Source organism: Thermochaetoides thermophila, assembly GCF_000221225.1.
Source record: "Thermochaetoides thermophila DSM 1495 unplaced genomic scaffold scf7180000011818, whole genome shotgun sequence".
Classification (NCBI taxonomy): Eukaryota; Fungi; Ascomycota; class Sordariomycetes; order Sordariales; family Chaetomiaceae; genus Thermochaetoides; species Thermochaetoides thermophila.
In genome coordinates this window covers 717689-741072 of record NW_006383034.1, presented here as the reverse complement: position 1 = coordinate 741072, position 23384 = coordinate 717689, and the positions used below count along the sequence as shown (strand labels likewise).

The 23384-nt window shown below is 54.7% G+C and overlaps 5 protein-coding genes across 5 annotated transcripts; 3 read left to right on the top strand and 2 right to left on the bottom strand.

Annotated features, from left to right (window-relative positions):
• Positions 1-664: 664 nt before the first annotated feature.
• Positions 665-3297, bottom strand: CTHT_0042290 (uncharacterized protein; the record flags this gene model as incomplete). The annotated part of the gene is made up of 2 exons (XM_006694567.1): positions 665-765; positions 828-3297. The coding sequence occupies 2 exons, from the start codon at positions 3295-3297 to the stop codon at positions 665-667; spliced, it is 2571 nt and encodes an 856-aa protein (XP_006694630.1).
• Positions 3298-6950: 3653 nt separating this feature from the next.
• On the top strand, positions 6951-9190 carry CTHT_0042280 (uncharacterized protein; the record flags this gene model as incomplete). The annotated part of the gene is made up of 6 exons (XM_006694566.1): positions 6951-7059; positions 7169-8092; positions 8224-8304; positions 8373-8478; positions 8561-8854; positions 8917-9190. 6 exons carry the CDS (start codon positions 6951-6953, stop codon positions 9188-9190), a joined length of 1788 nt encoding a protein of 595 aa, XP_006694629.1.
• A 4930-nt stretch (positions 9191-14120) lies between these two features.
• Positions 14121-14945, top strand: CTHT_0042270 (uncharacterized protein; the record flags this gene model as incomplete). The annotated part of the gene is made up of 2 exons (XM_006694565.1): positions 14121-14151; positions 14584-14945. The coding sequence occupies 2 exons, from the start codon at positions 14121-14123 to the stop codon at positions 14943-14945; spliced, it is 393 nt and encodes a 130-aa protein (XP_006694628.1).
• A 3125-nt stretch (positions 14946-18070) lies between these two features.
• On the top strand, positions 18071-19400 carry CTHT_0042260 (uncharacterized protein; the record flags this gene model as incomplete). The annotated part of the gene is made up of 4 exons (XM_006694564.1): positions 18071-18077; positions 18144-18187; positions 18305-18451; positions 18504-19400. 4 exons carry the CDS (start codon positions 18071-18073, stop codon positions 19398-19400), a joined length of 1095 nt encoding a protein of 364 aa, XP_006694627.1.
• Positions 19401-20517: 1117 nt separating this feature from the next.
• CTHT_0042250 (glycerol kinase-like protein) lies at positions 20518-22493 on the bottom strand (the record flags this gene model as incomplete). The annotated part of the gene is made up of 3 exons (XM_006694563.1): positions 20518-20975; positions 21060-22060; positions 22180-22493. 3 exons carry the CDS (start codon positions 22491-22493, stop codon positions 20518-20520), a joined length of 1773 nt encoding a protein of 590 aa, XP_006694626.1.
• Positions 22494-23384: the final 891 nt, after the last annotated feature.

The window sequence follows — 23384 nt, the reverse complement described above, 5'->3', positions numbered from 1 at the left end:
TGCTTCTGTTCGACCTTTCCATTGAAAATGCAGCATTGTCTGCCTGTCCGATGCCTGCTTTCATCGAGGCGATGACAAAAACTCCAACATCGCAAAAAAAACGATATTTTAAAAACAAAGATACGACGTGTCCAATCCGGGTGGGCATAGATCGTCGAATTGGAGCTGTACACATAATGCGGGGAGACATGAGTTTTTTGTAGAAACAAAAGACCTCGTCGAGATGCAAGTGAGGAGAGTAATAAAATTGTGCGATTGGTCATAACTCAATGTCTTTTTGTATCCCGTCATAAGAATTTGGACGTCAGTCATGGCTCGTGACAGCATAGCCCGCGGGACCGGGCCAGCTCGAGAAGTTTAAAATAAGAGAACGTGTCCAAAACAACATCAAGTCTGGTCGTAAGCGAGTGGTCGTCGTAGCAACGGGGGTCGTAACGAATGCGTGAGAAGCATAAACATCCAAAAGAAAAAGTTGATACCCAAAAATGCGAGAATAAAACATCCGTAAACTCAAACGCCATCGCACTTGCTCATCACAGCAGCAGCAAGGCCCAAAAAACGGTCGAAGGGGGAAACACGAATACCAAAAAGACTGCGTCTCGACGGGCCCTAGGCAGGGGACAATTAAACCAGTGTATCGCGGTCGAATGAAGGCTAGATATGATTAATTCGACCGGATGACAAGCTTCGACAAGAACTTGTTGGCGAGTGAATCGAAGTCGAGACGATTGAACTTGGCGTCGGCGCGTGTGCGCAGATAAGCCTCTGCAGTACGGGTTAGACCCACGACCAAACCAAGATATACAACTGCAGCATAACAAACTTACCGTGCTTGAGGACATGCTGGCGAACCTCGGTCATAGCCTCGCACACAGCTGGGTTGTTGTTAAGAACCTGGCCGTGGCGGCGAGTATCCCACTCAGTGAAGGCGGGCAGCTTCTGCGAGATGGCATGGAAGAGGCCGACGATGACGCCGACGGGCACGGTCTCCATATCGCGGCAGAACTTCTCGACGGCCGCAGGGTCGGGCACGCGGTAGTGGCAGTCGAACTGCATCTCCTCCCATACGGCAAGCAGGATGGAGGCCAGCATGAAGATTGTGGGCCAGTTCTTGAGACGCTCGCCAGAATAAACGCTCGAGTAGAGCTGCGAGAGCTGCTCAAGCACCTCCTTCTGCAGATCGCGCCAGAGCTCGGCCATGGCGCACTTGATCTGGAAGTTGACAAGCAGTGGGGCTACGGTGCGGCCGTAGAATTTGGAATCCTCGTCGTCGATGTGGCCCTTCATGGGCTGGTCGGTCGGCGGCTGCTCGACCATTGTGATATGCATGGTCAGGTTGTAAGCCACAACCAGCTTGAGCGCCGTACGGATGACGGGCAGCTGCGTCTTCGTATAGAAGCGGTAGGCCGTCTTGAACAGCTCGGTGATGAAGGGAGTGCCCTCAAAGTGGTCGTCGATGAACTGCTCGAAGCCCTGGTCGACGTGCTTGTCGATGTATTCGTTGAGCATCTGGCGTGAGATGCCCTCTTGACCAACGTCGAGCTGCTCCGTGCGGGTATACAGCTCAATGGGCTCCTGGTTCGGTATTGATGACTCGACCCAGTCGACCTGGAAGCAGCTGTCGTCGACAACATAGACCTCGCGGACCATGACCGGCAAGCAGAAGCCATAGCCGTGAGTGATCCACATGAGCGTCTCCTTTTGCGAATAGCCCTTGACATTGTAAACCGTGACGCTCGGGTTGACATGGCGTTCGTAGTCTGCCTTCCAGTCCTTCATGAAGTAGGCAATATCCTTGATGTCGATACGCGTGCAAGGGACCTGCCACAAGCGAGCATGAGAAGGTTGGCAGCCAGCGCAAGGCTCGCCCTTGTCACACGTCTTCTTGAGGAACTTGCAGCGAAGGCATGCCCGCAGCTTGCGGATCTCGCTGGCCTGCTTGCGCTGCTCCGGCAACAGAGGACCGCGCCTCCTGCCCACCTTCTTCTCGCCGGTACCGTCCTTCTTGCCGGTCGACGGCCTGCGGATGACCGACTTGGTAGTCTTGGCGATGGTCGGACTCTTGCGCGCACCCGAGTTGCGACGCTCTGGAGGGGAGGCCATGCCAGATCCGCTTGCGCCGCTCCCGACCAGCGGCCTGTTGATCGACGCGGTCGCAGAGGCCTTGATCGGTAGCGAAGCCACAGTGGCCGTGGGGCTCACAAGCTCCGTAGAAGCGGGAGAAACTTGATCGGCGCCATTCCGAGACACCTCCACAAAGCCATCCGATTCAGGAGAATAGGGAGACGAGAAGTTGATGTCCTCGTAAAAATCGAGCGAGTTGATGTCCGAGACATCCGAATTGGTGCGAATATGAAGCGTCTGGCTAGGGTTGAAGATGGCGGGGCTGTGGCCTGCCGAGTGCGTAGGCGACGATTGAAAGGCGTCAACGCCGGAGTACATGTCAATGGTCGTCCATCCGTTGTCGCTGCTCGAACCGATCGACAGAAACGAGCCGGTCGGGGAGTGGGGAACGATGGTCTGCGTGACGCGGGGCAGCCCATCGGCCTGGAAGTTGAGCTGGTCAAAATCTTGCCAGTTACCCGGCATCCGCGTCGCCCACGGCATTACACGGGTGATGTTCTCAACCGGAGACACAGGACTGAAGGCAGGGCCCAGCTGCAGGCCGGCCTCTAGCGTGGCCTGGGTGGTCGCCGGGAGGTAGTCCAGCGTCGTAGGGGGCAAGTTGGCCACGGCATACGGGGCAAAGTTGATTAGGGCATGCTCTGGGAGGAAAGGGGCAAGATCGGGTGTCGGCTGCTGGAGCGAGAGAGGAGACCAGTCCGAAATCAAGGCCGTTGCCGGCGTCGGAGCTGTCGTTTGGAACGGCGAGGTCTGCTGTTGCTGTTGCTGTTGCTGCTGTTGCTGCTGCTGCTGCTGCTGCTGCTGTTGCTGGAGAGGGCTGGAAATGGCGCTGCCGCGATGAACAGGCGACTCGGGGTTCTGGTGGTGCTCATTGGGGGTTGAGGGAATGCTGCCGCTGCTGCTCCCGGAACTGCTGGAACTGCTGCTTGAGCTGGTCGGCGAGTGAACGGAGATAGGGGCGCCGATGTTGCCGGTTAGATCGAGCGGCAGCCAGGTTGTGTCCGGGCTGAGGCTCTGGCGGCTTGCTTGCGACATGGTGGCCAGAGCTGTCGTAGTAAGGTCCTGAGACGGTGCGGCAGAAGAAGTGGTAAAATAGCGGTCGCCGTTGTCGAAGACGAACTGCTCCAACAACGCGGTTTCTCCCCCGGCTGGAGCGTGGAAGTCGAAGTTCATCCTGCTAGAGCCAGGAACGGAAAATCACAATCGGGAATAAGAGAGAAGTGGAGGATATTTGGGAGGTGCGGCGCGCCGAACAAGGGACGACCGTGGCGAGGAGGGGACGCGACACCGCTTTTTCAGATCTCGATGACGAGTCGGTCAAGAGGAGTTCATGACAAGCGCTCAAGCGCTCGCGTCTGGGATGATTTCGGAAAACGGGTTGAACCCAGATGGAAGACAAGACCGAAGATTCAAGGTTCAAAGGCTTAGGTTGCGTCTCGAGGACAGCAACGTAAGCGATAGGAAGCAGAAGCTTTCAAATCAATGAACAAACACAAGAACAAAAACAACACGGCTCGGCCGCGAGACGGAGTCCTGCGCCGTCGTTGCTCTTGTTGGTTGTGGTTCTGGTCGTGGAGGTGCCGACAGCGGCAGATGAGAACCGGAGAATCTGGGGAATGGGAATGGGAATGAGAACAGGAACGGGGAAGGGGAAGGGGAAAGGCGTTGAGGTGAAGGGGAGATCCTTCGAGCTAAGATGTGCGACTTGATGTGTGGAATGTGAAAGGGGTCGTCGAGTCGAAAAGGGCGATGGGATGAGCTGGCTGCCTGGGTTTCTGGGTTCCTGAATTTGCTGGACCGCTTGGTCGCGCTGCGCTGGTGGAGTGGTGGAGTGCTGCCCAGCTCACAATCCCCTCTCCCCATGGCCAGCTGCTGGTCCTTCGCTGGCTTCTCTGTGGGTTGCGAAGAGGCGGTGAAGGTGCATAGGCACCCCGGTCCCGGCCTCGCTGCTGATTGGGCTCAACACCCCGGTACTTGCACGCGGTGGATGTACGCATGGTGCTGCCCGGCCAATCAGCGAATGCCAGGACCGCCCACCACGCCAGGCCTGGCAGGCAGTGGCTGTCCAAGATCGTCGTAGCCGGCCCAGACGCACTGTACAGGGACTTCAATCCAGACGGCTCGACGGTCGAGACGCCTGCCAGCCTCGCCAAGCCGGAGAAAGGCTGTCAAAATCGCCGTGGGTAGTTGAAATTCCGTTTTCCAACCCTCTTCCAGTTCCATGCCGAAGGAATGTCTGTCTTGGACCCGTCTGTGCTTCGTCGAGGCCTTCAAAAGGGGGACTCTGGATGCGAGGATGCAAGGGAGTACCCCATCAACGATCAATCTTGCAAACTAAAACGTCCTCTTATCTCTACTCGCTAACAAACTACATACGGGCATGCATTGTGGAAATGCGCTTTGAAACGAGCCTTGAAAAAAAACTTCTTATCAGAGAACTCTTTTTTAGCGGAGCGGCTTCACCCGTAAGGCGATGATCGTGGACTGACTATTGTGCTGATCTCCGGCCAGGCCCAAGATGTTGAGAGCTAGTTACTCTGCTTACACGACGCTATTACACTTGACTAGTGTTGAAAGCTCAAGCAAAAGCAGCAAGGATTCGAAGAGCTTCAAAGGACTCCGATCTCACAATTATGAACCATGGAGCAGCACACGGTCTTCAATGGCTACTTAGGTACGGAGTAGCCAAGGCACATCAGCCACGGTAACGTGACTCGTGGCTTGTCCTCTGTTGTGTACAGCAACACCTCGGCTTCTACCGAATCAAGACTCGGTTTTACCATCTCTATGCAGCTTCCATGGCCAATTGGCGGCCGAATTCGAAGTTGTGGCGCCTAAGGAGACAACAACTCAGCAAGTCTAGCCGTACGGTTCCTTCGTCCTACCAAGCAGTACGCCAAACTGGTTGGTTGACGTCTGCCGCATTGCCGTAGAGGGAAAACCAGCTTTATCCTCTTGTCCTTCTCGATGCTGTTACAACTTGTTTCCAGCTGCTTGTTTCATCCATCCGTGAAACCAGGGGAACATTGCTCTGTTGCTAAGCACTCAATTCCTCGAGGTCGATGCTGACCAAGCCTTTCGGCGCCATAGCTCAACGTTCCCAGGGAAGGACTGATAGAAACCCCTCTTTGGACAGCAACGCCTGCTATGCTCGCCTAGTCGTTGCATTCGGTTGAGGTGGTGAGACGGCAAAGCGCGAAGAGGTACCTCTCCGTGTCCGTGTTTTTCCTACACTGTGTCTGGCCGGATCCACTGGGTCTTGAACCCCACACTTTATCAGATCCTCCCGAGGGGCGGGAAAGGCAAGCTCTCGTGGAGCCGCCAGCATGCTTTGGTCTGATCGTTAAAGAAGCTCATCATCACATCAGACATCAGCACCTCCTTTTTGTGGCGACTCGCTTGGACAAGCCAGATAGTGACTTTGGATCACATCATGAACTTCTGACCAGATCTGGCCTTTCATGACAGGTCTTGCCCTCGGTATGAGCGTCCAACTCTGGCTATATACACCGCGCTACTGCGGACGCCCTGCAGCTACACAGCACCATCGTACGGATGGATCCCGTGTGCTGCGCAGCCTCAACGCCAGGCAAGGCTAACCGAAAAACGATTTGATCCGGTCACCGTCCATTGACCGTGCTTGTGCGCTTTGAGAAGATCCAGACAACTCACCCTGACGTTTGCGGAGCCTCAACACCAAGACTTTGGCCGAGACTCCACTGATGTGCGCCGGCGTCGTCTTGGGTGAGCAAAACTTCCAGAAAGGGGGCAAGATCCAGCACGGAGGAGCTCTGATCTGTGCAACTCGCCCCCAGCCGGGGTCGGAGTCCGGATCGAGACGAGCGACACGGATCGAAACCCGGATCAGGACCCCGGCAAGCGGGTGTTTAGATCACCAACGATAGGGGGCTGGTCTGGGAATTAGCTTCAAACTCTCTTACTTTCCTCACGGAGTATTCCGCAGCGATGTCCACGTACACGTGGTCGCCGACCTCGTCCTTCCCTGATCGAAAGCCTCGGTATACCTAGACTCCTCCTTTTATCGCGGCTAAGCGGTATCGGAGTACGAAGCTGAGATCCCAGAGATCAAGTCTTCATTTAGAATAGCATACAAATCACGTCAGGATGTGTGTAAAATCAACAATACTAGTTTGGTTACCATTCTCTGTTTTTTCTCTTTTGCCCAAGGTTTGCCACCCTGGCCAGGTGCCGATTCTTTCTTATGATCTGGCGCCCATGCTATCAGGGGCGGAGCGGGATGTGTTCCGAGTCTCAGAGTCTGCTTACGTGGGTTGCTACGGTTCAAGCAGAGAGTCCAGTCTTCAGTGGTGTTAACCGTGGAGTACAAAGTCAACAACGTGACTTGGCAAACTTGACAGAACCAGACCTACCCAAGTGAGCAAGGATATCAAGACGGATCGTAAGCAGCCTCTCATAGTTAGGCTGCTGCAGTGCCCTCACAATTCGAGTTTGATGGCTATCTTTTTATACACAAGTTGGTAGGGAAAAGATGTTGAAAATCTGAGTTCCGAGGGCTCTCGTCGGGATCAGCTGCCTGGGGCATGCTGTTTGAGAGTTCAAAATATGGTTGTTGAGAGTTATTGAAAGTAGAAGGGACAATCAAAAGACATAGGCATCGGTGTGGGAAACAGTAGAGAGAACTGAAGCTCCGTGCTCGACGCCTTGTCCCATAGCCTGCAGGCTCACACTTTCAAATATCCATGCCGAAAACTGACAGGTCCTGATGGGGCAAGGCCCTAAGAGGCATCGGCATCGGTCCGGTTCTCGGAACGGGTCACCGAAAGTCTCGTGCGATCGGCAAGCCCATGCCGGGTCTCCGTCCCTGGGATGACCGAGATAGGGCCGGGTTGGCGTTGGAGGTTGCCGGTGGTGTCGTTCCCCGAACTCTCACCGTCACCTCTGGTCCGGATCCGGGTGGGTCTGACAAGATGACAGAGCCAAGGCGCCAAGCTCACATAGTCCCACTTTTTATGGTTCACGAAAGGTGGAGCACCAGCTGATCCCTACCCCACATGCCACTCAGGGCTCAGACCAGCAACGACAGGCCCAATCCCAAGCCAAACAGCCAAGACAGACCCAATCACATCGCCTCGCGGGGCTGCAAACATCGCCAGGTTTCCCATTGCGGACGACGGCACATGGAATAATGCTAAGCAGTATTTCATCACAAGTATTGTTCCCGGCTTTCCCCCTTCAGCGTACATGCCGCTCAGAACAAAGGGATCGCGGCCTCAAAAGCGCGTGGCTTTTCCGTGGAAGATGACGACGACAACGACCCCGCAGCAAGCTCAGGGACAGCCGTCACGGTCCCCACCATCTCCAGCAGCGACAGCACTACCCCGAGTTACAGTTACAGACGACGATGACGACGGGAGTGATTCTGTCGACGAGGAGATTGTGGCCGATCCCATCAGCAACCTTGGATTCATGATCCCCGATATCTTCACCCAGCTCCCGCTCATCCGGGATGAGTTGGTTACCAAGACATCCATCGAGCAGGACGAGACTGTCGAGGCATGTCTGCCCTTCTTGCGCGGCGATGATGACTTCTTTGACTACAACGAGCACGGCGTGCCAGAGCTTGACCGCGAGCGCCATATCCGGTTCCTTCGTCAATGTCTGGGAAAGCTCCCAGGCCGTTTCGTGGCCGCCGATGCAAGCCGGCCATGGTTTCTGTACTGGTGTCTCTCGGCTCTCACTATGCTGGGAGAGGACGTGTCTTCTTACCGAAATGCCGTCATTGCCACGGCACGCTCTATGCAGAATGAGACCGGAGGTTTTGGCGGCGGCGGCGGCCAGTTGTCACACATGGCCACGTCCTACGCCGTAGTGCTGGCGCTGGCTCTTGTTGGCGGCGAGGAGGCGTATGATGTTGTCGATCGGAAGGCCATGTGGAAGTGGCTCTGCTCTCTCAAGCAGCCTGACGGCGGGTTTCAGGTCTGCTTGGGTGGCGAGGAGGACATCAGGTATTTGTGTCTGCACATACTCATCCAGATGTGAGGAAATGGTTTGCTCACAGAGGCCGCAGGGGAGCTTATTGCGCAGCAGTGATAATCACACTGCTACGCTTACCCTTAGATTTGACTCCAGAATCCCCCGCGTGGAAGGAAGATGGCAGTGCCAACCTCCTCACTGGCGTGTCGGATTACATCCGACGATGTAAGCAGAAGACACACTTTGTGTGTGTGTGCCCAACCTATGCAAGTCTCTGCTAACCTTCGTTCTAGGCCAGACCTTCGAAGGCGGAATCTCGGGCCAGCCAAATGCAGAAGCTCATGGCGCGTATGCCTTCTGTGCGCTGGGCTGTCTGGCCCTGCTGGATCACCCAAGTAGGTCAATGCCAAGGTTCGCAACCCTCTCGTCGCCCACTCACCTGGTAAGGTGCATGCATGCATGCTAATGAAGCCCGACACAGCTGTCTGGACATCCCACGGCTGATTGCCTGGCTGTCGGCACGGCAATACGCTCCCGAAGGAGGGTTCTCTGGTCGCACCAACAAGCTGGTCGATGGGTGCTACAGCCACTGGGTAGGCGGGTGCTTTCCTTTGATCGAGGCATGCCTTGCAGGTGGCGGTGCCACGGACAGTGACGGGACAAAACTCCCTCCAGCGACAGAGAGCCTGTACAGCCGTGAAGGCCTGACCCGGTATATCCTCTGTTGCTGCCAAGACCAGAGCAAACGGGGTGGACTGCGCGATAAACCGGGAAAGTGAGTCTTTTCCTACTCTTGTGATTTGATGGATTCATTAATGCTCACTAAACGAAATTCAGGATGTCCGATGCCTACCACTCGTGCTACGTCCTTTCAGGCTTGAGCTCCGCTCAACATCAGTGGGAGCTTGACGAGCCTACCGATGCTGCCACTGGCGGGGACGGGGCGGCGACAGCAGCAGCAGAGCCGGCCTGGACCGTCTTTCCGTATCTCGATGGGCCCCAGGTCTTTGCGCCCAAGGACCGTGTCCGCCCGATCCACCCGGTCTATGCTATCCCGCAGCAGAACGTGTGCGCCATCCAACAGTACTTTCAAGCTAAGCAGGGTTTCTAGACACTCCCTGTAGGTTTGGGGGACTGTCGAATCAAAATACCTGCGTACAAGTTTCATATGCTAGGTGACCGAGTTCAAAACTGCCTAGTGGCTGGCGTGTCCCACGTCGTCACGCATCTGGCTTCAGGGTATTCCTTTCCTACCACACCTCGCCGTCCTTGCGGACCCTGAAGCCAGAACATAAACCCTGACTGTACAAGGGAATGGAATAGGCTAGGTGAGAGAGTACGCCCAGTTAGGTCTTCTCTTTGGCCCAACCTGTCCAAAAAGACTAGTGGAGGAGGCAAGAAATGAAATGAAGGGCAGAGTCACCTCTCACTTAGATGTGAGCTGTTATCGAGTATCTTGTATGATGCACAAACGAGTTGAACTTTGTCGGATCGTGCGATGATGGGCACCCAATGTTTCTCGGCCCGTGATGGAAAATAATAAAGGAGAAGCAACTCCACGCATTACCTTTGCGGTTATCCATAGCTAGAGGATGAAGCAGACAAGGAGGCCGCCTGTCGGATTCCACAAATAACTGCAAAAGACGAGAGTGCAGTTGCTTATCTCCGATCTGGCTAAGCCCATGATGCCAGGTCTCCCCTCTGGGTTGCTTTCCTTCTCCCGTGTCTTGACCCGGACGGGTCTCTCGGCCCCCAGTGACGAGAGAAGATGGTGGGAGGGAAGCATACACACCTTGACTCTTCTGTCTGCTTGCCTGCCAGTTCAGGCGGTTTTGCTGCCGCTGCCGTTCATGCAACCCATGCACGTATGCTGATCAGGTATACATATATGTGGACTGGTCTGTCCCTCCTGAGAAGGATGTGGAGGAGAACGAGGAGTTAGATGACAAAAATCAAGGCACTGGTCACAGCCGTCTGCAGCCATTCATGAAGCGTCGTATTCCTGCTTGTATGGCATCAAAACGTCGTTCAAACGTCGATCGACGGTCTAGCAACACACATTGCAGAGCTTTGCGTTAGCCATCTACGTCCCAATGACCCTCTTACTCCACATCGTTGATTGATTAAGAAAGACCACATGAAGAGGGGCTGTTATCAAACTGCTTAATGTGGAAAAGAGTTATCTCAGCTTGTGCTCGCTTTCATGCCCACGAGACCTGGGTCTCACGTTAGGCATGCTGCCCCCCCTATCTATCTAACCACCACTGGCATGTATGTTTCCTACAGACTTTCTCACTTGCCGCGCAAGCCGAATATGAGATCCGCGACTGTAGCGCATAGCTACACTTACACACAAGATGGGGCTCCAGAACGCAGCCAAGTTACTGCATGCTACGCTACAACGTTCAGACATCCCTCTGACGCGATCCTATCTGAAGTTGTCAGCTGGGCTTCGTCTCATCACTTTTTTTGGCCTTAGTCTTGCGCATCGGGCCTTCTTGGTTCCGTTCGCCATGCAAGATGCGGTCACGGTAATGGGCCTTTTGGAACGGGAGCCGCTTAGAAAATGCGCCAGCTGATAGTCCATCAGGGTTCGAGCGTCCAACACAAAACATGGTATGACTCCAGGGTTGCATCTAGAGCACGACATATCTAGATGATTGTTCAGGGGAAGAGGAAGCGAGCTATGGACAAGGGAGCAAGCGGGTAGCTTCCTGGTCGCCTTCCAGGCAAGATGCTTCCGCTCAACTTCCCAGCCCAATTGCTGGATCAGCAAGACTCGGTTTGTTAAAGATGCCGTTGGTCCCGACCAAGGAACAGAGATGTGGGGGTGGTCCAGTATGGCGTGCAGTGAGGGGTCCAACTGCCCCTCATCGACCAGACACTTTTTCGCTCTTCATCATTGTGCAACAATGCAACACATGCGGGGCGGGAGAAGTGCCCCTTCAGCTCGTTCCACGGCTCAATGGGAGTCGAGCTGACCGGATTTGGCGATCACGGCTCCGGCTATTGGACAGCTTAAAGTCCCGGACACCGAGGTGAAGCCCGAAGATATGAAGCTTGGGCTGATGAGAGACCAGACGGCTCCATGTAGTGTAAGTTAGCTGTCTTTGAATGGCGAGCAAGCGGTCTCATTGACGAGAGTCATGCCGACCATCACATGAGCTCAAGCCTTCCTCGTGTCTGCCGATAGTGCCAGGAGGAGCTGCGAATAAGAGGGCCGTTCGAGAAGTCGGGGGACGTTGTCGTGGCCTGGTGTTAGTGGTCCTCATCATCACACGCGTCGTCGGCTGTGGCCATGGAGCTAGAAGGAGGTGGGATTGGCTCGGAGACTGTTACAAGAAACGTCCTGGTGCGAGTGAGCTCCGTCTCAAACCGTAGCCTTGACCAAGACACAAGACACACAAGTTGGAAAAAAAAAGCTGCTAGCCTGGAAGGTGTATCTTGTGCGTACATGCCTGCTCTCTCCCTCTCTTGTTCAGAACAAGGGGACATGTCTCGAAGACTCTAGGCAAGAGTCAAGCCCCTCAACCGTTGGCCGTCCAACACCAACAGTCCCTCTGCCTCCTCCCTTTGAGGAAACCCCACGTTCTCCCAGCCACATGGGGGCCTGGGGTGGTTGCATCCGGAAATCTTTCAGCCCACCAAAATCGATGGAGACCAAATCCAAAAATATTTCGAAGTTCCGACTTCCAGCAAGGATCTAATCTATGGAGTGTGTACTTACTACTTGCCGCCCGTTGACCCCTCGCCCCTCACGCCGTTCGCGTGCAGCACGCGGTATCTGCACATACTACTACATACACAGTATTCCTGCGGTTCGCAGTCGCAGAAATGCAGCAATCATCCCCATCACCGCTTCAGGTTGTCAACAGGCCAGGACTTCAAGACTCCAGCCTTCCCCCGCTCTCGCTAACTACCTGAGGTTGCCCGCGGGCCGCAATCCGTAGTAGGCCGGGCGAGAACTGCCAGTGTGGGGTCCGGCGCCGGTGGGTGGTGCTGTGCACGCAAGCCTTCGCAACGCTCGAATCGTCGCTCTTCGCTTCCCCCCCTCACGCCGCGATGCGGTCTTGGGGTTCTTGTTTTTAATATGGAAGCAGTGCCAACTCATCATTGCATGAGCGTTAAGCTTCTTCCTGTGCCTAGTCGCCTTGCAACCCTTTCCGCCATTCAGAGCCTTCGCTCATCATTAGGGCAGATGCAGGGCATGCAAGGGTTTGCCGGTCCCAGCCACGGCTCATGCATCTCATCGCTCCTCACCGACTTCGTGGGTGGATTCGGGCCACTCGTTCTGCTGGTGCTTCTGCTCTACTGCTGCTAACATGTTCGATGTTCGGATGCCCGGCCTGCTACGGGCATGGGAAGACGCTCGCTCCATTGGAGTCCGAGGACCGTTTGGGCGCGATTCAGCAAAAGTCCATATCTGTCTACCACATATTTCGGTCTCCGGCTGTGCCCTTCGTTGCTCTGTGAAGCGAGCGATCGCTCCGAATTACGTACACTCTCCTGATTCGCCAGGGCCTTCCCCCCATAAGTTAATTGGAGCTGCGGGAATGCTTCCAGAACCACTGCATCGTTCCGTTTATCTTCGTCGATGCTTGCCGAATCTGACGGGACCTTGATGACACTGGCGAATCGCCCATGGCCCGAAGTGCATATGGCCCCAGTTTTCCGTACGCACAATTACCTCCTCCGTACCGCCTCGAAGACGCTTCGTCGCTGCACCACCCCGGGCAACTGCGTTGACCGTCGTTTTCCTAAAATCGTCAGCAACTTCTCCCGTTCCCCGCAGGTCCATGCAATGTATCTGGGCGGCGCTGCTCTTCCGCCCGTGCTCTCGAGTCGCTTAGCCGACCGGCTCTCGAACCTATGCTGCTGTCTGGTGCCGGCGGTTAGGTGCCTATGGATACCTCACAAGCCCTGTATCAAGCGGTACAGACGGACCATGGGCAGCCAAACCTTCTGGGTCTGGGCGATTCGCCATTGCTGCATCTGGCATGGTAGTTGCGAGCAGAGATCTTGGAGAAGCTCATAATCGGCTCTTCGATCTCCAGAAACCAAAAAAAAAAAAATAGTCGAGCCACACGACCCCTCCTTTGACAGCGTCCGAATCCACTGCAAAGTGGGGGGCTAAGTAGACCGAGGGCCGGCAAAGAAACAAGATCAAAACAAACCAGGATCTTGCGCCTTCGTGAGAGAGGTGCTGCCGCTTCAGATTCGTCAATGACGCTTGCACGAGGGCATTTGCCATTGCCACCACCAGCCTAGCGTCTGGCTGTCTTTAAATTTCACCCTCCCGACTCTCCATGACAAAGTTGCGAATTGAGCCGAAGAAGGCCGGTCTTTGACACTAGAAGATCACCGGTACCTCGTCCTGTCAACCAAGCGCTTGTTAGTCTCGGGGCTGGGTACGAATGCCGGCCAAGCTCTGCCAAATGAGATCCTGCTCTCCGGTCGATGCATCCCCCATGTTGTTGGTGTGGAGTTAACCCGGCCTCCGGCTGTATCAACTGGCAACCACGCACGCCAACGCATCAGGATGGGTCGCACCTTGAGCCGCATCTCCCAGCAGGCCTGCATCGACGAGTCCCTTTGTCTGTCTAGCATTCCCGTCATGCCCCTTGTTGCATTGGTCTAGTATCTGGGCCATTTTGTCATGTTCTGCCCCGCATTGGCACTCCCATCGCCGCAATAAAGCACATATGTCTCGCTGGTGCCGGCTCAAGATCCTCACCTCTTGCGTCTCGAGCCTTGAACACGTAGCAGATCAGCCTCGAAGTCTTGGAAACACCAAGCACCACACCACCCACCACCATATCGAGGACAAGTTCTCCTCACCGGTCGTGCTTTGTTGTCTCTCCACACCCGCTATACCCCCCGGATTGGGTAGGACTGCATCGCATCACCCCGAGTTGACGATCTCGGTCGGCGATTCCGAAGCTGTCCTTTGATTTCGCAATTTCTCTCATTTTGTTTGCCTTGAGCTTCAGCTAGCTTCTGATTGCAAGCCGAGCTGGGTCAACTAGCAATAATCCGACACAATGACGGGCTTTTACATGCAGTATCTGGAGAGTAAGTCGTCAGTTGACTCGCAATAACACCGGATATCCATCCTGTATTATCGTTGTCAATCCCAATTCCCAGATCCAGGTTGGGGGCGACAATCTTGGAGATGTCCCTGGTGACATTTTACACGTCATTTGTTGGTTTGCGTTGCCCTGGCACCTAGACACTCACAACCTGTACTTGCCTCATCCCACTAATACCCCTGGCATCACACCCCTACCTCCCTTTAGACTGTCAATCTTGATCTCATCTACTCCCCGGTCATGTCATGCAGCCGGTAGGGCTGAGCAAAGATCCGTTTTGTTGGGTTGTCATGCAGATTCACCCACGTCACTACGCTTTTGTAACCCTCTCTTCCCCCTTTCCAAATTAGTGCACCGGTAGGATGCCTATTGGGCAGGATCCAGGAACCTGGAGCTAACGCAGAATGTTTCACAGGCCTCTGCCGGCGTCGTGGATGGCATGAACCTATGTATGAGATTTACCGTGAGCCTGATGGCTATACTTGCCTTGTTACGGTGAATGGCCGCGAATACCAGACCGATCTCGCCTACGAGACCGGTCAGTTGGCACAGGAAAACGCCGCTATGCGCGCCTTCATGGTGTGCAGACACTTTTCCGTCAATGGCGGCATGCTCGCCCGCAATGGCATTGTGCAGGGGTTGCCCGCAGGGGAGTCGAGCCTGAAGACGCGCAAGGGCAGTCGCCAACTTGTCGCAACCAGCTATGGCCACAAGAGCAGGTCAGGATACCACTCCAGCAACAGCTCGACTGCCTCGTTGGAGTATTCATACCAGTGATTTCCAAGAGGAGCCGCATTCCTTGTGTTACGGGAGATCTGCCAGGGCAAGGTTCGCCGAATCCCGGGAAGCTGGTTTGCCCGGATTTGGCCACGCCCGGGTTGGAACCGCTGCGCGAACCGGTGAACAGTTGAGGTTTTCTCCCTCCCCCCCCCCAACGGCTACTTTCAAAATCGGACCATTTTTTCCTGCTTATAAACCGAGGCGGCTTCACAGCACACGACAAACCGCGGATGATACCCATTTCCCGGAATTGAGGATCCGAAAGGGCGGAATGGACAAGACATGACATGACTCTTAAAAAGACTTTGCATCTCACGACCTGATCACGACCATTATGACCATTAGACTTGACGACGCATTATGATTTTTTGGGTTGAAGTTTCGGTTTCCTTTTTTTTCTTCTGTTTTTGTTTTTTAGGCTTCTTGCTAAAGACTCGACAGCCCAGGCTTTCCTGGAGCCCGTCTCCTGCTGGTTATCAAGCATCACTGAGCAGTGTCTCTCATGAAACCAGTCGTTTCTTGGGAGCGACAACTCTGTGGTGAGGCACGAGGGAATCATGACACTGGAGTTGTATAAACCGGGCTGGATAGACGTGACCCAGGAAGATTCCTTGTTTTCCTTTTGTTAAACTGGTTCTCTTAGACTTGCCTTGGGCTCAGAGCCATTTCCTCGGGACTACTGGATGACCTTGGTTTCCCTTTTCTCTTGCTTCTCTGAAGGCAGCGATCTGGTTGATGGGACCTGGACATTGGGATCTGGATGGTTTATGGAACAGGTATGGGCAAAAGTTTTAGATACAGGTCTGGTCAATGTCATGGAACCAAACTTGCGAATCTTTAACTGGGTTGCCTTTCCATTGCTGCTTTCTGGAGCGGGAAGAGGGAAGGCCGAAAGCTGGATTATCTGGAGTTTCGAATGGAATCTGGCTTCCTTTATTTTCTTTCATGGGTTACGTTTTCTGGCACGACATTGAATATTTATTAAGTGATGACTCCTGATGACCCTGATATCTTTTATGATACGGGTTCTTCATTGGACATGAAGGCCGTGATGACCTATGAGTTATGACTTACGATTTGTTACCTACCAATAGGTAGAGGAATATGATCAATGACTAGACACTTCCCCAAGCAAACCGCGGTTCATTTGAAAAGAGTGCAACAGTTTCAACCTGGAACGTGTGTGAGATGGTTGAATAACCTAGAGCCAGGGGGCGAAGATGAATGGACAAACGAGTAAGCCCGTTGTGGATTCGTTGTCAGGATGTACTATGTAAGGACAAACTTTTAGTGAGAAGGTGGTCATTGGTTCGGAGTTATCACATTGCAGTATAACCATATATGTTCTGTGCTCATCTTATCGGCAGCGCTCATATCGATGACCGGTATCAGAGAAGCCATGCCGCCGCCGGATCTGCGGGGCCTTGGGGTGCAGAACCGATCCGATGGTGTAACGGTGCTGTCCACCCCTCCATGACCCGGAGGGGAGCACAGGACAGGTATGAAGGCGGTAATCCCGATGGGCTACATACATTACGTATGCCATTTCTGTCCCTCCTACAAAGCTTGTCTTGTCTTCGTCTTTTCATAGGCCGAGACATGTTGGCGTGGCGCAGACACTGCAGACTACTTCTGTGAATGTCAGACGCACGGCTATTGAAGGAGCTATTGCTGCTGGTAGGCAGTGTTGGCCAAGCTCTGTACCCCGATGGTAGGAGAACTTGTGAACTCGTTGAGCAGACTTCGTGGCGTGACAGGCTTTCGAATCCGAGCGACAGCCTTACGTTTGGTGTTCCGTTTTTCACTAGCCGGCCTGATAATCCGAGCTTGGTTCGTTTTCTTGCTTGCATGATGACGGCTCGGACTGGAAAGTCGCGAGTGTGAAGATGAGGTGACGCATCCTTGGATGGTGAATAAGCCTATCCCAGTCCCAAACGTCAAAACTTGGTGTTAACATCTGGGCACAAGCAGATGTCGCCTGGGAATGAGATGTCATCCGGTGTCATCGGCGGATATGTCGATGGCCTGCTGGCCGATCGGCGATGGAAGAAATTTGACATGGAAGGTCAATCACCTCTGTTCTTCATGCTCGGAGGTAAAATTCCCACGGATCGTCGGGGCCCGACCCCGTCATGAGGGCCAGACTTGAAAACTCCAGATGACGTCCATCTTGCATATATCTTAGAACTGGATGTTACCACCTGCCCTCGTAGGCAGGTGGGCTATGTTTGGTCAACTACGCGTGACTATCACGAGATCTTGCAGTCTCCAGGTTCGGCACCGGCGTGCCGGATGCAAGAGAAGATGGGGTTATGTTTCTAGCCTGCGCATCCATGAGACCTGAGTCCAAAGCTTCCGTCATTGCCCCTGAATCTCTGACGGAGAGGTCACAAAGTGAGAGCCCCCACTTTCCTGAAGTGCCTGGGCTCTGGCGTGCAACCCCAATCTCGCGTGGGAAATGACGGGTGCTGATTGGCCAGCTCTGATGGTAAGTCGCCCAATGACCGTGCCGGCACAGGCCATCCAGCGGGGCAGACACCGCCTGGCAGCCCTGTGAGCGTGGCCCACATTGTGTACCATCTCACAACTGGGCGAACGCTGGGCGCTGCTGGAGACCTGAACCGGCGGCGATCCCAGGGAGGGCCGGGAGGGTTCCAGGCAAAGTTGTGGTGTGAGAGGGCCACCTCAGCACAAGGCAGTGGACAACAGTGGACAGCTGTGGACACTGATTTGGGCACGGCCTGCATTCGAGGAGCATTTCCCATGCCATTTTGGGGGGGACAGCACCCCCATCCCCGTTTTGGGTTTCAACCCCTTCCAGGTCCAGCAGAGGATACGCAGCTTCTTCCACTTCCGCTTCCACTTCTGCTTGCCACTTCCACCGTCTCTCATCCCATTGCCATTGTCAACGCCTCCTTTTCTCCCGACTCTGCTCGTCGTCTCGTCGTCACCACCGCGTTGCCTTTGGATTTGCATAGCTCGCAGCCAGAGTCCAGATAACCCACTCACTGCCTTTCATATTCGCTGCGCCCCTCGTCTGTTCCGCCTTTCCTCTTCTTACACTCGTTGAACCTCCCTTTTCTTGGCTTAATTCGCTCGCTCCACCTCCTTTCGCGATCACCATGAAGGGTATGCGACGCACGAGAATGCGATGATTGTTGATCGTGGATCCGTGCTGACCATGTCGCGCAACAGCCCTAATTCTTGTCGGCGGTTTTGGTACCCGCCTTCGCCCTCTCGTACGTCGATCTCTACTGCCCGACTCCTTGCCTGCTCTCCCTGACCTCCCTGCGATTGCTCCCCCCCCTTCCCCCGACGACAAGCTCGCCGTTCGACATGGCTAACTCGACCATCAGACCCTCACTATGCCGAAGCCGCTGGTTGAGTTCTGCAACAAGCGGATGATCCTGCACCAGATCGAGGCTCTGGCCGATGCTGGTGTTACCGACATCGTCTTGGCCGTCAACTACCGGCCTGAGATTATGGAGAAGTATCTCGCTGAGGTTTGTGCCCAAGAGGCCCCTTTTGAGAACCAGACGATTAAGTTGTTCGCAGTACGAGAAGCAATTCGGTATCAACATCACCATTTCTATCGAGAGCGAACCGCTAGGTACGGCTGGTCCCCTGAAGCTCGCCGAGCATGTTCTGCGGAAGGACGACTCGCCATTCTTCGTGCTCAATTCCGACATCACATGCGAGTACCCGTTCAAGGAGCTGGCTGCCTTCCACAAGTCGCACGGCGACGAGGGCACCATTGTTGTGACCAAGGTGGAGGAGCCGTCCAAGTACGGTGTCGTGGTGCACAAGCCAGGCCACCCGTCCAAAATCGACCGCTTCGTCGAGAAGCCCGTAGAGTTCGTGGGCAACCGCATCAATGCTGGTATTTACATCCTCAACACATCGGTGCTCGACCGCATCGAGCTGCGCCCGACCTCGATCGAACAGGAGACCTTCCCGGCAATGGTTCGCGATGGGCAACTACACTCGTTTGACCTTGAGGGCTACTGGATGGACGTCGGCCAGCCTAAGGACTTCCTGACGGGCACTTGTCTGTACTTGACGTCGCTCGCCAAGAAGGGCTCCCCGTTGCTGACGCCACCGACGGAGCCCTTCGTCTATGGAGGCAACGTCATGATCGACCCCTCGGCCAAGATCGGGAAGAACTGCAAGATCGGTCCCAATGTAGTTATTGGCCCCGATGTAGTCGTTGGCGACGGTGTGCGCCTGCAGCGCTGTGTGCTGCTGGCCGGCTCTAAGGTCAAGGACCACGCCTGGGTCAAGAGTACCATTGTTGGCTGGAACAGCACCGTCGGCAGGTGGGCGCGCCTTGAGAACGTGACTGTTCTCGGCGACGACGTCACCATTGCCGATGAGGTGTACGTCAACGGCGGTAGCATTCTGCCCCACAAGACCATCAAACAGAATGTCGACTCGCCCGCCATTATCATGTAAACGACGGCCCCGACTTACCTCTTTTTGCATCTTCGTCTTCGATGCCTCTTCGACATGCAAAGTACGCCTTTTTTTTTAAAAAAAAAATCCTCTTCTGCTTGCGATCTTTTTTTAAAATTTTACCAGGTCGGGGACGGAACACAGTGGCCACGGACAGACACCTGCAATCTCCCCTCTAGCATTTCACAAAAAACCTAAAACGTATTTGCCGATTTACAACCATAATTTTCCTGCAACACTACCCACACACCTCCGGACCTGGCGTCTGCATGTAATGTTTGATGCATCCGACGGGCATGGAGAGGAAGCGAATATTCACACTATGACCTCGGGTATTAGGATCAGGCTGTAGGTGTTATAGCAGAGAGGATCGAAATGCCGCAGAGAACTATGCTACTTGGAAGGGGAGCCGATCACGGTTAGGATTGTTGTTATAATAGCGTATTGCTGTTTGGTATCTTTTTTTATATATTGCGCTTGCTCGTGTGGGCATGGGCAAAACGGAAGGGGTTTGGAGGCGAGAGAGGGTTATGTGGGCAGGAAAATGAATTTGTTGGGTTTATATCAACATCATCACGGGCTGTTGGTTTGGTGTGGTTGGTGGTTACCAAAGTGTTCCGGATCTCTGCATTTTCTTTTCTAGAAAAAGGCTAACCTACCTCTTTCCCCGGCCAGGGATGCTGATGCAGGGGAGGAGGAATATATCGGATTATGTGGTGAAATAGGGGTTGTGAATAACAGACAAATCCCACATCTCTCAACGGTTGTCGTGGTGCTTGGGTGATGTGCAAGTGAAGGAGTTGACCCCTTGATGGATAAGCATATCCCTAATGGTGATATCCAGCTCATACCCCTGAAATATGATAGGTACCCGGAGACCAGACCGTCATTATACAATTACAGTTATTAAGGAGGTTACACAAAGGTCAGTAGAATCTGACTTTCTTCCAGCAAAGGTCATCATCAACCATGTGACTCATTACGAGCGTCATAACCGAAAGGTATCCGCGCTCCTCAACACCAAAAAGGACCCAAACCCAGTGCCACGAGCACCCAAAACGCCAGCTTCATGACCAAAATTCCCATCCGAAGACACAACCGCCATAAAATCTTCATCTTACTCTCCATCCTCCTCTTCTTGCTCCCTCACCCACCCCCGGCTCATCTCCACAGCCTGCTCCCACTTCCTAAACAACCTCTCCGCCTTCTTGCGATCCATCTTGGGGTAAAACACCTCACGCGCATTCTTCTTCCCATTTCCGTTCGCACCGCCAGCAATAGACTCCTTTACGTGGTCCAGCTCGCGCCACACGCCCGTGGCCAACCCCGCGGCGATGGCTGCGCCTAACGCAGTCGTTTCGCGCATGCGGGGCCGGTCCACGGGGATGCCGCTGATGTCGGCCTGTGTCTGCATGCAGAGGTCGGAGGCAGACAGCCCGCCATCGACGGCGAGCGACTCAAGCTTGTGCCCGGAGTCCTTTTCCATAGCATCGAGGATCGCGCGAGTCTGGTAGCAGGTTGCTTCGAGGGTTGCGCGCGCGATGTGGCCTTTTGTTGTGTGCTGAGTGATGCCGACTGTGTGAAAAAGAGGGTGTTAGCTGAGGGTTAGGGTAATACGTTTGAGAGAGAGGGAGGAGGGGTTTTGGTCCGGGGTCTTACAGAGTGTGCCCTTGGCATCATCGATCCAATATGGGGCAAAGAGCCCGCTAAAGGCAGTCACAAAAACGACACCGCCGTTGTCGAGGACTGACTCGGCCAGCGCGTTGATCTCGCTTGGCTTGGGGGCAAAGCCAAGGTTGTTCATGAGAAAGGTGATGCCGGCACCGGCGACGGCAATGCTGCCCTCCAGCGCATACACCGGCTTGCGGCCACGGCCAAAATCATACGCAACCGTTGCCAACAGGCCGTACTTTGAGATGACGGGCTCTGTGCCGACATTGTAGAGCAGGAAGCAGCCCGTGCCGTACGTGTTCTTGGCCTGGCCTGGACTGAAACCGCACTGGCCGACAAGCGCGCTGGACTGGTCGCCTAAGCAGCCGGCAATTGGCACACCCGCAAGCGCACCAGTGGCTACCTTGCCAAAGGCCTCGGGGTCGGATGAAGGGACAATCTTCGGTAGCTTGATCTTATTCCGATCGATGCCAAAGAAGCCCAGCAGCTTGTCGTCGTACTGCAGGGTGCGCAGGTTCATGAACATGGTACGGCTTGCATTGGTACTGTCGGTAACGTGAATGGGCCTCTCAGCCTGCGCACCACCGTTCAGCTTGTAGATGAGCCATGAGTCGACGGTGCCAAAGGCCAAACGGCCCTCCTCGTAAGCCTGCTTGACAGCATCGACGTTCTGTATCAGCCAGAGCAGCTTCACACTGCTGGGATATGTTGACAAGGGCAGGCCGCAGAGCTCAAGCAGGCTGTCGGCCGACTGGCGAGCCTTTAGCTCACGCACAAGGGCCGACGTGCGTGTGTCGGGCCACACAATGGCATTGTGCAGCGGCTCGCCCGTCACGCTATCCCAGACCACCGTCGTCTCGCGCTGATTCGTAATGCCAATGGCCCGGATATTCTCTTTGGAGTAGCCGAGGCTGGCAAACTTGTGCATGGCCCCATCAATGCATTGTTGGACGGAATTGAGCAGCTCATACGGGTCCTGCTCATGCCACCTGAAATCACATGCGTCAGTACGAATGTTTGGACCTTCGGATCGTGAACAATGTGGACGAGCCCCCCCCGCGCGCACGATCGCGGGGCCCCGCAATTGTGGGGAGCGGGATTATCATACCCAGACTTGGGATAGAGGTTCTCGAACTCGATTTGATGGCTCGCAACGGGGTTGCCCTCGCCATTGAAGATGAGGAAACGGGACGATGTGGTGCCCTGGTCAATGCTGCCGACAAACCAATGGTTCTGCTTTTCGTCTTCCGTTTCCGTGATGCCTTTCGGCAGATGTTCCTCGTGGGCCCCGTCCGTGACGGGCGAAAGATTGGCTGAAGGCTTCATGTACAGTCCGTCGATGTTGAGTGTCCCTCCGGCTGACACAGGGTGGTTACCGAGGCGGGTCGACTCGAGGCCGGGGCTGGGAGAGAACTGGGCCATGACGTGTAGTGGCTGCCGTTTCTCAGCTCGGCTGCTGGTGGATTGGAATGTGCGATGCTGATGTAACTCAAACTTCCGGATCGGGACACCAGAAGCACACAGGGGCAGCGGCTGCGGATGGGATGCGACTGATAGGGGTTGTCGGCGAGGGACTTTCCACAGTGCAAAGGTCAGAATCGGGATGGCTGAGAAAGGGGATAATACGTCATGGAAGAAGGCCCGGCCCTAGCTCTTGGTGTTCGTACAGCGCGAGAGAAGCAGGCGCCACCTCGTTGCTGATGCTGCTCGAGGGACGACCCGCGCGAGTGTCCCCAGGCTCACTTGGCAGTGCATCGTGAAGAGGGGGAGGAGCTGCGACGGGGGTTTTAAACTCCGGCAGTCTGGCGCGGTGGCGCGCGGGGTTCTAGGTTCGCCGTTCACGGGATGCACGGGATGGTGGGCACGGCGGCAGAGCGGCAGGGCGAAGGGGTGGCAGCGTCACTTGCCAGCGTTTGTTTCGCGCGCGATTGTCACTTTTCCCGCAGGGCCTGTAATTTTTTTTTTCTGCCATACCAGAGCGCATCAAAGTCACATTCTTGAAAGCAGGGAAGAGCATGGGCCTCGGCCATGGGACCCTGTCAATTGGTGGAACATTTGTGGGGGAGTGGAGGCTGTCTTCTTTAATCATGGCAGAGATTGAAAACATATTGACAGGTTGAAGCCAACATTTCTGGGAGAGTCTACGGGGTGAGAGATAGTGTTTCATTGTCGATGGACAAGCCTGGGTCTTCGCCAACAGTGCTGGAAATGAGGACGATGGTTGGAGCGGCGTTGAACCTATCCTTGATTCTCGCTGTCATCAGGGTTAGGTTACAGCCTGTCAAACGGGTCATTTCAGACACTCAGATCTCA